Source organism: Pseudorca crassidens, chromosome 19 (assembly GCF_039906515.1).
Source record: "Pseudorca crassidens isolate mPseCra1 chromosome 19, mPseCra1.hap1, whole genome shotgun sequence".
Classification (NCBI taxonomy): Eukaryota; Metazoa; Chordata; class Mammalia; order Artiodactyla; family Delphinidae; genus Pseudorca; species Pseudorca crassidens.
Window position 1 is genome coordinate 56,739,929 of NC_090314.1, and position 16,019 is coordinate 56,755,947.

Here is a 16,019-nt window from a genome sequence, read left to right on the forward strand (position 1 = left end):
ACGGGGTCAGCGGGCTCCGCGGGGCAACGCATCCTCGGCGCCTTCAGCCCGCGGTGGGCCGCGAGCCCCGGGTCGGCCCCGCGCGCCCGGCCGCCGCTCCGCCGCGTCCCGCTGCCCATTGGCTGGCGCGGCGCGGCGCGGACGCTCCCGCCCCGCCCCGCCATTGGCCTTGGCCGCCGCGGTCCCCGCGCGCGAGCCGCCGCTGACATCACCAGGCCTGAGGCGGCGGCGGCGCCCCCGGCCCAGCCCGCAGCCCCCCTCGGCACAGGCGCCGCCGCAGGGCCCGACGGAGGATGGTGCGCGGCGCGCCGGGGGCTCCTCGCCGCCAGAGCCGCAGCACCGAGGCGGAGCCGTCCGCGGCGGGCAGCCGACCACCGCATCGGGCGCGGGTCGAGCGGCCGCGGTGAGGCGCCGAGGGCGGCGCGGGCGCAGCAGCCATGGGGGCCCTGACCAGCCGGCAGCACGCGGGCGTGGAGGAGGTGGACATCCCGTCCAACTCCGTGTACCGCTACCCGCCCAAGTCCGGTGAGCACGACCCAGGGCCGGGAGGAGGTCGCGGTGCTCCCGCGCGAGGGCTCCGAGGGTCCCGGGGACGCAGAGGCCGACGTCGCTGCAGAGCGATCTCGGAGGGTGGGAGGTGTTGGAGGAGGTCTGGAGGGGTGCTTTAGGGCCCTTGGCCGGGTCGCTGGAGTGGGCAGCCCTTCCGCCGGGGGACGGGAGCGGCCCCCACGCAGTCGGTCCTGTGACAGAGACGTGCGCTCGGGGCGATGCGGCTCCCGAGGGGCGGGGTGTCCGCGGCGCAGGCCGGGTTCCCGCTGGCCGCAGCGCTGCATCCCTTCCTTCCCGCCCGGTGGTCTGTTCCCCTCGGGAGCTGAGGGTTAGTTCAGGCGGGCTTGGCATCCGAAGCAGGCGCCTGTGCCAGGTGCTGGCCCTGGTGGCCTCCGGAGAGGGAGGGACAGACACAGGTTTGAATTAGGTTTCTCAGGGGAAAGCTCCCGTCGCCTGCTGGAGGATGGAGGCCGAAAATGCGTTGGCTGTACTGGTGCTTTTTAAGAGGCTGTCAGAAGAAAGAAGGTGTTTAACAGAAATGTTAAGGAATCTGGTATCAGAGTCACTCGGGTTGCCGCTTTGCCAAAGTAGCGGCAAGCCTGGTTTTTGGAACGAGGATAGCTCTGGGACAGGGCACAGGTATTTAAAATGTAGAGAAGTATTATGTTTGTTTTCAGAATCATTAAAAAGATGAATGTCTCCAGCCTCTGGTTTGGAGCATAAATATTGGAAGTGTAGGAGAATTTTGACAGCACAAAGAGGATGACTAGTGGATCGAGCACCAGCCGATGCTGAACTGCTGGCACGTGACCTAACTCTCTGCTCTTTATTTTTCCTTGCTTTTCTCAAAACTTCTGGGGACCCATGGCTATCATCTTCTCTTTGGCTTAGGACCTGATGAGGATTTTCGTGATCTTGGAGAGATGTCAGAATTGCAGCAGGAGAATAAAGACATAGTAATGAGATGAGCTGGTTTCTCAGCAGTCTGTCCAGTTTGTGCCAGCCCAAAGTAGGGACCAGACAATGAACCTGCACCCTGCAGAGTGCCTGCCAGAGCTGTGTTGCTCACTGATTTGTGCCAAAGAGTGAATCCTTGCAGAGATGAATATGCTTAAGAGCTTGCTTTAGAACAGTCTAAGATAAAGCTGTGCATCATTAGTGTTTTAATAAAGCTCTAGCTGATTATGACTATAGGAAACCAGGGCTAAAGGAAACATGCATTTTGCTTTTTAGTAGACAAAAATATGCACAAGTATTGTGGATTTTTCTTTTCTGAAATCACTTAGCTTTTATTGCTCAGAATATGGAGCAGGTTTTGCTGGCTTGGAGTTTGCAGTAGAATTTGCTGCCTCAGAAGAGTATTCACCCCTCCTTCACTTATGGGAATAAGCAAAGGTAAATCACTGGAGGGCTAGTCCTCAAAGGATATTAATACAAGTATGAATCTTGGATGGTGATAATCAAAGGATAAGGGACCAAACTAAAACTTTTCTTAACCAGCACCCTCCATACCTACAGTCTTAAATCATCCTCTCCACTCTATCAATCTTTTAAAAGTTTTACCTAATGGTAACTCTTTTTTTTTTTTTAATAAATAAATTTATTTATTTATTTATTTATTTTTGGCTGTGTTGGGTCTTTGTTGCTGCGCGCGGGCTTTCTCTAGTTGAGGCAAGCGGGGGCTACTCTTCGTTGCAGTGTGCGGGCTTCTCTTTGTGGTGGCTTCTCTTGTTGTGGAGCACGGGCTCTAGGCACACGGGCTTCCGTAGTTGTGGCCCACGGGCTCAGTAGTTGTGGCTCGCAGTCTCTAGAGCGCAGGCTCAGTAGTTGTGGTGCACGGGCTTAGTTGCTGCGCGGCATGTGGGATCTTCCCAGACAAGGGCTCGAACCTGTGTCCCCTGCATTGGCAGGTGGATTCTTAACCACTGCGCCACCAGGGAGGTCTCTGGTAACTCATTTTTAGTCAGAGCTTTTGCATGAGAGAAATCTTTGTATCAAGTGGACCAAATTATGTATGTTTAAGATAAAACACGGAAAATAGGAATCAGAACATTCATGTCCCAGTCAGCAAATCTTTGTGTACGTGAAAATATGCTGTGGTCTAGAGGCATCTCCTATCCTTCATCTGATCTTTAGATTTACCTGACTCTTTATTGGATTATAGTATTTTATTTTATTTTTTTAAATTAATTAATTAATTTATTTAGTTGGCTGTGCCAGCTCGTATTTGCCGTGTGCGGGATCTTTGTTGCCGCGTGTGGGATCTTTGTTGCCGCATGTGGTATCTTTAGTTGCGGCATGCAAACGCTTAGTTGGGGCATGTGGGATCTAGTTCCCTGACCAGGGATCAAACCCAGGCCCCCTGCATTGGGAATGTAGAGTCTTAGCCACTGGACCACCGAGGGAGTCCCTGGATTATAGTATTTTAGACCCAAAGGAATCTTGCAGAGAATTTGGCCCCAGACCCATTCATTTCACCGGTAAGAAAATGGAGGCCCAGAGAAATGAACTGGTAAGGCCAGGGTTACCCAGCAAGTTAGTGCTCTTCTTACCAAAGCCTCTGCCTTTTTCAAGGAATTGAATTTTGAACTTGTCCTTGATGGTTTGTGGAATGGAGGCTATTCTGCATCAGAATTGAGACAAAACTCAGAGGCCTGTCTCCCTGTCGAAAAATCAGACTGGGTTGATTTTGAGGTCTCCCTATCTTGAGTACGGAAAGTAGAACAAAGCAAATAGCAGAGTCAGTTTTCTCCAGGTGACTAAACTGGCTGAGCTGAGACCGCCCTCTGGCTCAATGGAAAGTCTCTGTTACTCGATGGCCTTGGAGTAGTTGTTTCAGCAAGCACATGGTCATCTGTCCCTGTAATGGTGGTCACAGTGCCCAGAAGAAATTGCTTTTTCTTTCTTTTTTTTTTTTTGGCTGCGTTGGGTCTTCGTTGCTGCGCGCGGGCTTTCTCTAGTTGGCGGCGAGTGGGGCTACTCTTCATCGCGGTGCACGGGCTTCTAATTGCGGTGGCTCCTCTTGTTGTGGAGCATGGGCTCTAGGCAGGTGGGCTTCAGTATTTGTGGCATGCAGCCTCAATAGTTGTGGCACACGGGCTTAGTTGCTCTGCGGCATGTGGGAACTTCCCGGACCAGGGCTTGAACCCTTCTCCCCTGCGTTGTCAGGCGGATTCTTAACCACTGTGCCACCAGGGAAGTCCCTCTTTTTTGCGTTTTTAAAGGAACCCCTTCGTTTTGTATGCACATTGAACTAGAAACATTTAAAAAGTATTGAGAACAGCCGATTTCATGTTGGAACTTGGGTTTACAGCTTTTTTTTCTTTAATAGAGATAGGTGAAAATAAAATAGCCTAAAATTACTTAGAATTATTTATTTTTTTGAATAAGTAATATGGTCACGTGGTTCAAAGTTTAAAAGAATGAAAAGGCGTACAGTGAAAGTCTAGTTCTCACTGTAGCTGTTCATCCACCCAGTTCCTCCCCATACACCTCCCGTACATATGTAACCACTTTCTGGAATTCTTCCAGAGTTTCTTGTGTAAATACAAGCATAGCATGCTACTTAGACTGCTCTGCACCTTGTTTTGTATTTGTTTTGTTTACTTTCAAACATATTGGAGATCTTTTTATATTATCTCCATATTAGAGAGGGTTTTTTGTTGTTGTTCTTTTTTTTTTTTTTTTTTTTTTTGCGGTACGTGGGCCTCTCACTGTTGTGGCCTCTCCCGTTGCAGAGCACAGGCTCCGGATGCGCAGGCTCAGCGGCCATGGCTCACGGACCCAGCCGCTCCACGGCATGTGGGATCTTCCCGGACCGGGGCGTGAACCCGTGTACCCTGCCTCGGCAGGCGGACTCTCAACCACTGCGCCACCAGGGAAGCCCTGTTGTTGTTCTTTTTATTAAAAAAAACAACTGTATAACATTCCTTTGTGTGCACATGCTATCAGTTTTTAACATAGTCTATTGGTGAACATTTGGGAGTGGTTTTTTTTTTCAGTCTTTTACTATTGCAAACAATGCAGCAATGATTAATGTTATACATATGTTCTTAGGTGATTTGGGGCTTTGTTAATAAATACATAAATATTACTCATTAAATAGCAGAAGGTATGATGGGAGTTTGTTTCTGTAGAGTATTTCTACATTATCATGGGAAGCTATTTATAACACTGTTCTGCATTTGGTCGTGCCTTCGTAATTTTTCAGTTGGAAACCATACGTGCTTTTAAATCCTTCTCTGAGATCTTTGCGTCTTTCAAAGCCCATGATCGTTGGTTCAGCAAAGTTAGGGCTTTGCTGAGGTGGTTGTTTTTATGCGTGTAGGCCCGACTTTTGAAAGGGGTCCCCATGTTGATATGAGTCATTATTTCTGTTTTCTCTGTCTAGGAAGAAATAAGCATACTATAAAGACAATTTAATCCATTTTAATTCAGTACCTGATAAATCTAGTTCATTTTTCTCTTACATATTTGAGCAAATTGGAAAATAGGAGTAATTCGTTTTGCTCAGGTGTTAAGAGGGAAACCTATTATAAAAATTCAGAATGGTAATCAGAGTCCTGAGCAGCTAACATCATCATCTTCCAAATTTTTGTTATATTGGGGTACACATATGCTTGTCAAGTGGGTCTGTCCTAGGGCAGACCACATTTCTAAAGCATGGGTACTGAGCCTTTGCTTATCAAATAGTTATAAAAGTTTCTCTTAGCTTTTAGGAGCATCAGGTAAATATGTTTCGAAACCAGGGGCTTTCAAAGATGGAACTTACTGCAGAATAAAGAATTATTTGGTTTTGGCACATTTTGATTGGTACGTTACCTAAAATTAAGTAGGTTTCTGAAATTCATAGTAAATACATTTAATACCATAAAAAATGTAAAGGTTCTTCCATTTAATGATGGAATCATCAAGATCAGGAGTTCAAACGCTAGTATTATTATTATTTTAAAATAAATTTATTTATTTAATTTATTTATTTTTGGCTGTGTTAGGTCTTCGCTGCTGCGCGAGGGCTTTCTCTAGTTGCGGCGAGCGGGGTCTACTCTTCATTGCAGTGCGTGGGCTTCTCATTGCCGTGGCTTCTCTTGTTGCGGAGCACGGGCTCTAGGCACGTGGGCTTCAGTAGTTGTGGCACGCGGGCTCCGTAGTTGTGACTCACGGGCTCTAGAACACAGGCTCAGTAGTTGTGGCGCACGGGCTTTGTTGCTCTGCGGCATGTGGGATCTTCCCGGACCAGGGATCGAACCCGTGTCCCCTGCATTGGCAGGCGGATTCTCAACCACTGAGCCACCAGGGAAGCCCCAGTATTATTTTTGAACACTTACAACGTGGTAATTCTTCTACTTTCGAAACCTCCAGTATTTTTGCTTTATTTGTACTTTACTTCATTGAGAGCAGACTGATTTCTTTCACTTCTTGATTTTGTCTTGTGATTTGGGGCCTTTCACTTACTTATATGATGGTGGTTGTGTTCTTTTGTTCTTGAGCGTCTCTTTTCTCTTTCTGTTTATTGCCATCAGCGCACATTCTTGGGCACCTGCTACGTGTTTATCATGCGTTGTGCTGTGCACCAGTGTATAGATGCTGATCCTGTGATCTTGATGCCTGTGGCAATCAGCAGGATAGAAGCCCTCAGAATCAACTTTGTAATTCATGATGTGGGTCACAGAAGGGAGGATTAACAATATAAGCTATTTGATGGCTGTATCAGCCAGGGTTCTCCAGAGAAAGAGAACCAATGGGAGATACATACATATAACTGGCCTCCATTCTTGTGGGGGCTGGCAAGTCTGAAGTTGGTAGGGCAGGCCAGCAAGCTGGAAGCTCAGACAGGGGTTGACATTGTATTCTTCAGTCTGAAATCTGTAGGACAGTCTGCCAGATGAGAAACTCAGGCAGGATTTCTATGTTAGTCTTAAAGCAGAATTTCTTTTTCTCCAGAAAACCTCAGTTTCTGCTCTTAAAGCCTTCAACTGATTGGATGAAGCCCACCCGCATTATCAAGGGTAATCTATTTTACTTAAAGTCAACTAATTATAAATGTTAATCACATCCAGAAAATATCCTTGCAGCAACATCTAGATTAGTGTCTGGACGAACAGCTGACCACCATAGCCTAGCCAAGGTGACATAAAAATTAACAGTCATAGTGGCTTCTTTTTTTTGTTTCGGCCATTCCCGCAGCCTTATGGGATCTTAGTTCCCCGACCAGGGATTGAACCCACGCTCTCAGCAGTGAAAGCACAGAGTCCGAACCACTGAACTGCCAGGGAATCCCCAGTGGCTTCTTTTATTTTTTTTTATAAATTTATTTATTTATTTATTGGCTGCATTGGGTCTTCGTTGCTGTGCGCGGGCTTTCTCTAGTTGCGACGAGCGGGGGGCTACTCTTCGCTGTGGTGCGTGGGCTTCTCATTGTGGTGGCTTCTCTTGTTGTGGAGCACGGGCTGTAGGCACACGGGCTCAGTAGGTGTGGCACGAGAGCTCAGTAGTTGTGGCTCACGGGCTCTAGAGTGCAGGCTCAGTAGTTGTGGTGCACAGGCTTAGTTGCTCCGCAGCATGTGGGATCTTCCCAGACCAGGGCTTGAACCCGTGTCTCCTGCATTGGCAGGCAGATTCTTAACCACTGCGCCACTAGGGAAGTCCCCCCAGTGGCTTCTTATTTTAACAAGTTATTCTTGCTAAATAGGTGCTGAGCTCAAGTTTTTAGTTTCTGAAAGAGTACTTGTGCTGGGAAAACATATTTTTAAAAGTCTAAAAATTGCAGTCTTTAAAAATCATTATTTAAAAATTACGCTCCTTCCTGGACTTCCCTGGTGGTCCAGTGGTTAAGAATCCGCCTTCCAATGCAGGGGACACGGGTTTGATCCCTGGTCGGGGAGCTAGGATCCCACATGCCACGGGGCAAGTAAGCCTGAGAGCTACAACAAAGAGCCCACATGCCGCATGAAAGATCTCGTGTGCCACAACTAAGACCTGATGCAGCCAAAAATAAAAAAATAAAAATTACACTCCTTCCAAAATTTCAGTGCTTATCATCTAGTATCAAAGATAGAATGCAGGCATACAGAGATAAATAAGAATACAGAATATACCATGACCAGGGATCTATCTCAGGAATGCAAGGTTGGTTTAATATCTGAAAAATCAATCAGTGTTAATACACCATATTGGTAGAATAAAGAATAAAAACTACATGATCATCTCAATAGATGCAGACAAAATGTTTAACAAATCCAACACCTTTTCAAGATGAAAAACACTCAGCAAACTTGTAATAGAAGGGTACTTCCTCAGTCTGATACAGGGCATCTACGAAGAGCTCATAACTACCACTCTACGTAAAGGTGAGATAGAGATGCTTTCCTGCTAAGATCGAGAAGAAGACAAGGACGCCTGCTTTTGCCATTCAGTATTAACTGGAGATTCTAACTAGTACAATAAGGCAAAACAAACAAACACATTTTTTAAAAAATTTAAGGTAACCAGATTGTAAAGAAAAAAGTGAAACTGTCTTTATTCATAGATGACATGATCCTATGTATAGGAAATACCAAAGATCCACAAAAAAACCTACTAGAACTAAAAACTGAGTGAGGAACATTGCAGATACAAGATCAGATCAACACACAAAAATCAACTGTGCTTTTATATACGAGCAATAATCTGAAAATGAAATTAAGGAAACTGTTCCCAGTAGCATCAAAAAGAATACAGTTCTCAGGAATAAATTTCACATAGTAAGTATATGATTTGTACAATGAAAATTCTAAAATGTTGCTGAGATTGATGCTTTAACTAAAAAAGTTTAAAGAGATCTAAATAAATAGACGTTTCATGTTCATGGAATGGACAACTCAGTATTGTTGAGATGCCAGTGTTCTCCAAATTGGTCTGAAAATTGAGTACATTTTCTGGTAAAATCCCAACAGACTTTTTTTTTTTTTTTTTGCGGTATGCGGGCCTCTCACTGTTGTGGCCTCTCCCGTTGCGGAGCACAGGCTCCGGGTGCACAGGCTCAGCGGCCATGGCTCACGGGCCCAGCCGCTCCGCGGCATGTGGGATCTTCCCAGACCAGGGCACGAACCCATGTCCCCTGCATCAGCAGGCGGACTCTCAACCACTGCGCCACCAGGGAAGCCCTCCAACAGACTTTTTTGAAGAAATTGACCAGCCAATTCTAAAATGTATGTGGACATTCAAAGGACCTAGAATATCCAAAACAATTTTGAAAAGGAAGAACAAACTTGAAGGATTTTCACTACCCAATTCCAAAAATTACTATCAAGCCATGGTGTGGTATTGGTACAACAAGAAGCATATAGATCAGGGACTTCCTTGGCGGTCCAGTGGTTAAGACTTCACCTTCTGACACAGGGGGTGTGGGCTCGATTCCTGGTCGCGGAGCTAAGATCCCACTGGCTTGCTGCCAAAAAACCAAAACATAAAAGAGAAGCAATATTGCAACAAATTCAACAAAGACTTTAAAAATGGTCCACATCAAAAAAGAAAAAATAACTTAAAAGAAACAGCATGTAGATCAATGGAACAGAATTACAAGCCAGAAATAAATCCTTGTATTTACGCTCAGTTGATTTTGACAGAAGTACCAAGACAATTCAACAGGGAAAGGATAGGTTTTTCAGCAAATGGTGCTAGCAAACTGGATATTGACAAGCAAGAAAATGAACTTAGACCCTTTCTCCACATGACCAAAAATTAACTCACAATGGATCACAGAATGAAAATATTACCCACAGAATGGGAGAAAATATTTGCAAATCTTATGTATGGTAAGGGATTTATATCTAGAATGTATAAAGAACTTGTACAATTCAAAAAACAAAAAGACAACCCGATTAAAAAAGGATCAAAGATCTTGAGTAGACATTTGTCCAACAAAGATATACAAATGGATAGTAAGCATGTCAACAATGAAAAGATGCTTAACATCATTGGCTGTTAGGGAAATGCAACTCAAAACTACGGTTAGATAATACTTCATATCCATTAGGATAGTGATAACTTAAAAAACAAATAGTAGGGCTTCCCTGGTGGCACAGTGGTTGGGAGTCCGCCTGCCGATGCAGGGGACACGGGTTCGTGCCCCGGTCCGGGAGGATCCCACATGCCGTGGAGCGGCTGGGCCCGTGAGCCATGGCCTCTGGGCCTGCGCGTCCGGAGCCTGTGCTCCGCAACAGGAGAGGCCGCAGCCTGCGTATCACAATAAAACAAAACAGAACAAATAGTAAGTGTTGGTGAGGATGTGGAGAAATTGGAATTCTGGTCCCCTGCTGGTGGGAATGTAAAACGGTACAGTTGCTATGGAAAACAGTTTGGTTTTTTTTCCAGATTTAGCGCTACAATCTTTTATAACCATAGAAGGTAGCTGGAAATACTAGATGCTAACAGATAATACGATACATAACCCCTGGGGTAGGAGTCAGCAGGGAGTTTGACAGAGACCACCTGTTTAGACTAAGAGCCTTTCAGGGGATTGCTAGATGGATTGGATCTGCTGCTTCAGTTGTGAGCGTTCTTTGATGGTGACAGAGCAGGCGATGACAGGCCTGGAGACCCCACCGGCTCGCCCCAGGGCCTGCCTGGAACGCACAAACACACAGGGCACGTTCTTGTCCTCACATAGCAGTGGGAGGTGCAGCATGATCTCCAGGGGCTCGGCATCTGCAGCCATCGCAGTGAACTCAGAGATGTCTCTGTTGAGGGTTTCGGTGGCCTCACTGGCTCCTTTTCGAAGCTGCTTGTAGTTACATGATGGCTGAATGAGGTCCAGTAGTTTCTTGGTGAGGTGGGCATCTGCAAGAGGGTAGGCCTTCAGATTTACATCAGCCTCAATCTTGGCTCCAGTTCCATGGTATTGTCATTGGTCAACGAGCACAGGCGATGTCAGAGTTGGAGCCCTCACCGCTGCAGACAGCTCTATGGAAAACAGTTAGACAGTGCCTCAAATGTTCATTACTTCATAACTCAGCAATTACAGTCATATGTTACACACACACACATAATATATATATGCCCAAGAAAAATGAAAAAAAAGTCCACACCAAAACATGTACTTGAATGTTCATAGCAGCACTGGTCATCATAGCTAAAAGGTGGAAACAACCCGAATGTTCATCACCTGGTGAATGGAACAACTGATAAAATGTGGTAAATCCATGCAATGGAGTGTTACTTGGCAACAAAAAGGAATGAAGTATTGATATTTGCTACAGCTTGGATGAAACTTGAAAAGCACTGATGTTAAGTGAAAGAAGCCAGAGGCAGAAGGCCATATATTGTATAATTCCATTTATATGATGTGTCCAGAAGCGGCAAATCCACAGACAGAAAGGAGATTAGTGGCTGCCAGTGGCTGGGGGAGGGGGAAATGAGAAGTGACTGCTAATGGGTTTCTTTCTGGGATAATGAAAATGTTCTGAAATTAGATAGTAGTGAATAGTTGCATAACTCTGTGAATATACTTAAAAAACCATTGAATGGTACACTTTAAATAGGTGAATTATATGGTATGTGAATTATAGCCCAATAAAACTTTTTTATTGTTACTTTTAAAAATCTTTATTTATTTCTTTGGCTGCTCTGGGTCTTAGTCGCGGCATGTGAGATTTTCGTTGCGGCGTGCAGGATCTTTTAGTTGTGGCATGGGGATCTAGTTCCCTGACCAGGGATTGAACCCAGGCCCCCTGCATTGGGAGAGTGGAGTCTTACCCACTAGACTACCAGGGAAGTCCCAAAGCTGTTTTAAAAATGGACCTAAATTCAAGAGCTAAAACTATAAAACCCCTAAAAGAAGACATAGGAGAAACTATTTATTCGTTTCAGATTGGGCGGAGTTCTTTGATACATTGCCAAAAGCAAAATCCATAAGAGAAAAAACTGATAAATTGGATTTCTTCCAAATTAAAAATGTTTCTACTTCAAAAGAAAACATTAAGGAAATGAAAGGACAAGCCACCTTCTGAATGAAAACATTTGCAAAACACATAAAGGATTTACTTCCAGAATATATCGAGAACTTTTTACAGCTCAGTATTAAGAAGACAACCCAATTTACAAATGGACGAAAGAGTTGAATAGACATTTCACCAAAGAAGATATAGGAATGGCCAATAAATACATGGAAAGATGCTCAGCATTAGTAGTTATTAGGGAAACACAATTAAAACCACAATGAGATAGCACTTCAAAACCACTAGGAGAGCAACAATAAAAAAGACAATATCAAGTGTTGGTGAGAATGCAGAGAGATTGGAATCCTTGTGCATTGTAGATGGGGATGTAAAATGGTAACAGCCAGTTTGGAAAAGAGTTTGGGAGTGTCTTAAAAAGTTAGGGACTTCCCTGGTGGCACAGTGGTTAAGAATCCACCTGCCAATGCTGGGGACATGGGTTAAAGCCCTGGTCTGGAAAGATCCCACATGCCGCGGAGCAACTAAGCCCGTGCACCACAACTACTGAGCCTGCGCTCTAGAACCCGCGAGCTGCAACTACTGAACCTGTGTGCCACAACTACCGAGCCCTCACGCCTAGAGCCCGTGCTCCACAACAAAAGAAGCCACTGCAGTGAGAAGTTCATGCACCACAACGAAGAGTAGCCCCCGCTCGCTGAAACTAGAGAAAGCCTGCACGCAGCAACAAAGACCCAACACAGCCAAAAATAAATAAATAAATAGAAAAAGTTAAACATAAATTTACCTGATGATCTAGCAATTGCACCCCTGTGAATCTATCCAAAAGAAATGACATAGATACAAAGATATGTATGCAAATGTTCATAACAGCATTGCTCATAACAGCCAAAAAGCTGGAAATAATCCAAATGTCCATCAACTGGTGAATGGATTAATAAAATGAGGTATATTCATACATTGCAATACTATTCAGCAATTTAAAGGAACGAACTATTGATATATGCTACACGATGCGGGTTAACCTCATAAACATTGTGGTAAGTGAAAGAAGCCAGATACAAGACGGTGTATTATTGTATGAGTCCATTTATATGAAATGGCTAGAAAAGGCAGATATGTAGAGATAGAAAGCAGAGCAGTGTTTACCTAAGGTTGGGGATGGGAGTGGGAATTAGTTGTAAATTGTCATGAGGGAGCATTTCGGGGTGGTGTTTTCAACTGGATTGTGGTGGTAGTTGATTGTAGGATGGATGAATTTTATTCTGTGTATATTATACCTCAATAAAGCTGTTTTTAAAAATAACAGTACAGGGCTTCCCTGGTGGCGCAGTGGTTGAGAGTCTGCCTGCCAATGCAGGGGACATGGGTTCGTGCCCCGGTCTGGGAAGATCCCACATGCCACGGAGTGGGGCCCGTGAGCCACAACCGCAGAGCCTGCGCGTCCAGAGCCTGTGCTCCGCAACGGGAGAGGCCACAACAGTGAGAGACCCGCGTACAGCAAAAAAAAAAAAAGAAACAGTACAGAGTGGTTTATGCCAATTGAATAAAATAAAGAGAAGAGCTTCATCATTAAGGGTGGGGCTCTTGAGAGCTAATGGCCTTGAAGGTAGACTTTGAAGGCAGGTAGAGCTCTCCAATAGTCCAATGTGGAGAATAGTATTAGTAGTGGGTAAAGGTCGCCGATGGTATTGATAGATACAGAATTACAGGTAGGAGCCAAATTTGAGAGGAAGCAAATGGTGTTTTAAGGAAGATTTATCTCTTAGAGGGATAGCTTGTGGGGAGAAAACACTGGAAGCATAGAGACTTGCTAGGAAAGTTACCTGGTAACTCACTGTAATCAAACTTGGAAAGGGCTGAGGTCTTGACGGGGTGCTTTGCACGAAGCACATGTTCACGGTTTTTGTAGCTTTGATGCCTGTACTGTTTTTAGCTTGGGAGCCAGAGAAGTGAGGCCCCGTTGACAGAAATTGGGAATATGGAGCAGAAACTGCTTTTGAATTGATTCCCAAATGTCGGCCAGGGCTTTACCGCTCCTCAAAATCTAGGTAGATTTGGGACTTCCCTGGCGGTCCAGTGGTTAAGACTCCACGCTTCCACTGCAGGGGGCGTGGGTTTGATCCCTGGTTAGAGAACCAAGATCCCGCATGCAGCACTGTGCGGCCTAACTAACTAAATAAATAATCTAGGTAGATTAGACAGAAACCCACCTATTCTCCCAAATCAGAGTACAGACTTCTGATGCCCCCTCAGAGATTTCTGTGAATTCCCAGGTGACATGTTATGACCATGTTGGCCCCGGAGCTCCAGCTTGCTGTCTTGGCCTCATAACAAATGTAACATTGGTCCATTATTCAGTTTCTCCAAAAAATTCCATTCACATAAATTATTCGAAGTGTGGATTCTAGGGCTTCCCTGGTGGCGCAGTGGTTGAGAGTCCGCCTGCCGATGCAGGGGATACGGGTTCGTGCCCCGGTCCGGGAAGATCCCACATGCCGCGGAGCGGCTGGGCCCGTGAGCCCTGGCCGCGGAGCCTGCGCGTCCAGAGCCTGTGCTCTGCAACAGGAGAGGCTGCAACAGTGAGAGGCCTGTGTACCGCCAAAAAAAAAAAAACAACAAAGTGTGGATTCTAGTAAAGATTTGTAGGGGGATGATGAAGTTTGGGCTTACATTGGAGAAATACAAACTCCCTAATTGTATGTCAACTAGGGAGTTTTACTGGCTCTTCAGCTCACCAGTCCTGGCCTTCCTCTGTTTTAATGTCTCTTTTCCTCTTACCTCTCCTTTTTTGGACTCTTCTCTTTATTATTTCCCCTGAGAAAAAAAACAACTTACTGGGACTTCCCTGGTGGTCCAGTGGCTAAGACTCTGTGCTCCCAACGCAGGGGGCCCGGGTTCAATCCCTGGTCAGGGAACTAGATCCTGAATACCGCAGCTAAAATCCTGCATGCCACAACAAAGATCCCACATGCCACAACTAAGACCCGGTGCAGCCAAGTAAATAAATAAGTGAATAAATAAATAAAACAAATTACAAAGTAGTTTGAGTGCCATTAACAAGCAACAAAAGCACCCATACTTTTGGCGTGCCATTCTCCATTCTAAGTAGCTCGTGAATGTATATTCCAAAAAAAAATTAAGCCTTCCCTAAGAGGAGTTCTGGTGCCAACTCTTAAGATAAAATGCCTTTCATTCCACCTCCTTCCAGAAGAAAAGGTTATTCACTGAGTTTGAGGCAAAGAAGGGATACCCAGGTAAAAAGATACGGCAGGTGGTTAAAGATTTGGACTGAAACTCCAAAGAAAGATCAGAGACAAAGGTTTGGGAGTTGAGGACGGCAAAGGAGGGCCAACGTGTATTAATTGCCCGCTGGGCCTAGCCAGCTGCATAAATGTTATCTTATTAGATCCCAACAGCAGTCCTTGGAAAGGGGTATTATTATCTCCATTTTACAAATAAAGAAGCCAATGCGGGACTTCTCTGGTGGCCCAGTGGGTAAGAATCCATGCAGGGGGCCTGGGTTCGATCCCTGGTTGGGGAACTAGATCCCGCATGCATGCCGCAACTAAGAGTTCGCATGCCGTAGAGAAGATCCCGTGTGCCGCCAACTAAGACCCGTTGCAACCAAAATAATAAATAAAGCCAATGCTCAAAAAAGTTAAATGAGGGGCTTCCCTGGTGGCGCGGTGGTTGAGGGTCCGCCTGCCGATGCAGGGGACACGGGTTCGTGCCCCGGTCCGGGAGGATCCCACATGCCGCGGAGCGGCTGGGCCCGTGGGCCACGGCCGCTGAGCCTGCGCGTCCGGAGCCTGTGCTCCACAACGGGAGAGGCCACAACAGTGAGGGGCCCGTGTAAGGCAAAAAAACAAAAAAAAAAAAGTTAAATGATTTGTCCGAGGTCACACAGCTAGTAGACGGTGGCATCAGGACCAAATCCAGCTCTGTCTTAAGTCAAAGCCTTTGCTTTGATTCTGTGAGGAAGAGAGAGAGAGGAAGAATGAAAAAAAAGCAGAGGATGGGGCTCCTAGAGACGTATCCATGTTTGGGGCTGGGTGGAAAAGTGGGGCAAGAAGAAGAAGACTCAGAAATTCGTGTTGAAGTCTTCTGAGCGTTCGTAAGGTGAATGAATTGTGGGAAAAGACAGTTGGCCTCTTTGGTATTCCAGAGAAGAGTTTCAGTGCAGTGGTGGAAACTGTTGTAAAGATTTGAGGGGGAAAAAAAAAAAAGATTTGAGGAGTTGTTGGATGTGCGGTGGGAGCAGACAGAGGATGAACTGGTGGATGGATGGATGGGTGAGTGGGTGGGTCTTAAGGCACGGCAGATGGAACTTGTTTTTGTATTTGTTTTTTTAGTCAGGGAGGGAAGACATTTGTAGAATGAGGCAAGTGGCCAGCGGAGAGAGGGGAATAGAAATCTTGAGAAAGAACGATGGTTTTTGATGAGGTCTGCAGGACATAGAGGCAGTTGGGAATGAGAACCCAGGTGAAGAAGTTAACCTTGGAATGGGGAAAAGAGGAATATCTTCTTGAGACG

General features: G+C 45.6%; 1 protein-coding gene and 1 pseudogene across 4 annotated transcripts in view; one reads left to right on the forward strand and one right to left on the reverse strand.

Moving 5' to 3' along the window:
* The first annotated feature begins 209 nt into the window (after positions 1-209).
* RNF157 (ring finger protein 157) overlaps positions 210-16,019 on the forward strand; it is an 80,767-nt gene continuing 64,957 nt past the window's right edge. For 3 of the 4 annotated variants that reach the window (XM_067717464.1, XM_067717467.1, XM_067717465.1), the window contains exon 1: positions 210-525. In XM_067717464.1, coding sequence (XP_067573565.1) covers positions 438-525 — 88 coding nt within the window. In that variant the 5' untranslated portion in view covers positions 210-437. The remainder of the gene's footprint in view (positions 526-16,019) is intronic. The other variant, XM_067717463.1, reaches the window with a different exon arrangement.
* On the reverse strand, positions 10,025-10,426 carry LOC137212546 (NHP2-like protein 1 pseudogene; annotated as a pseudogene).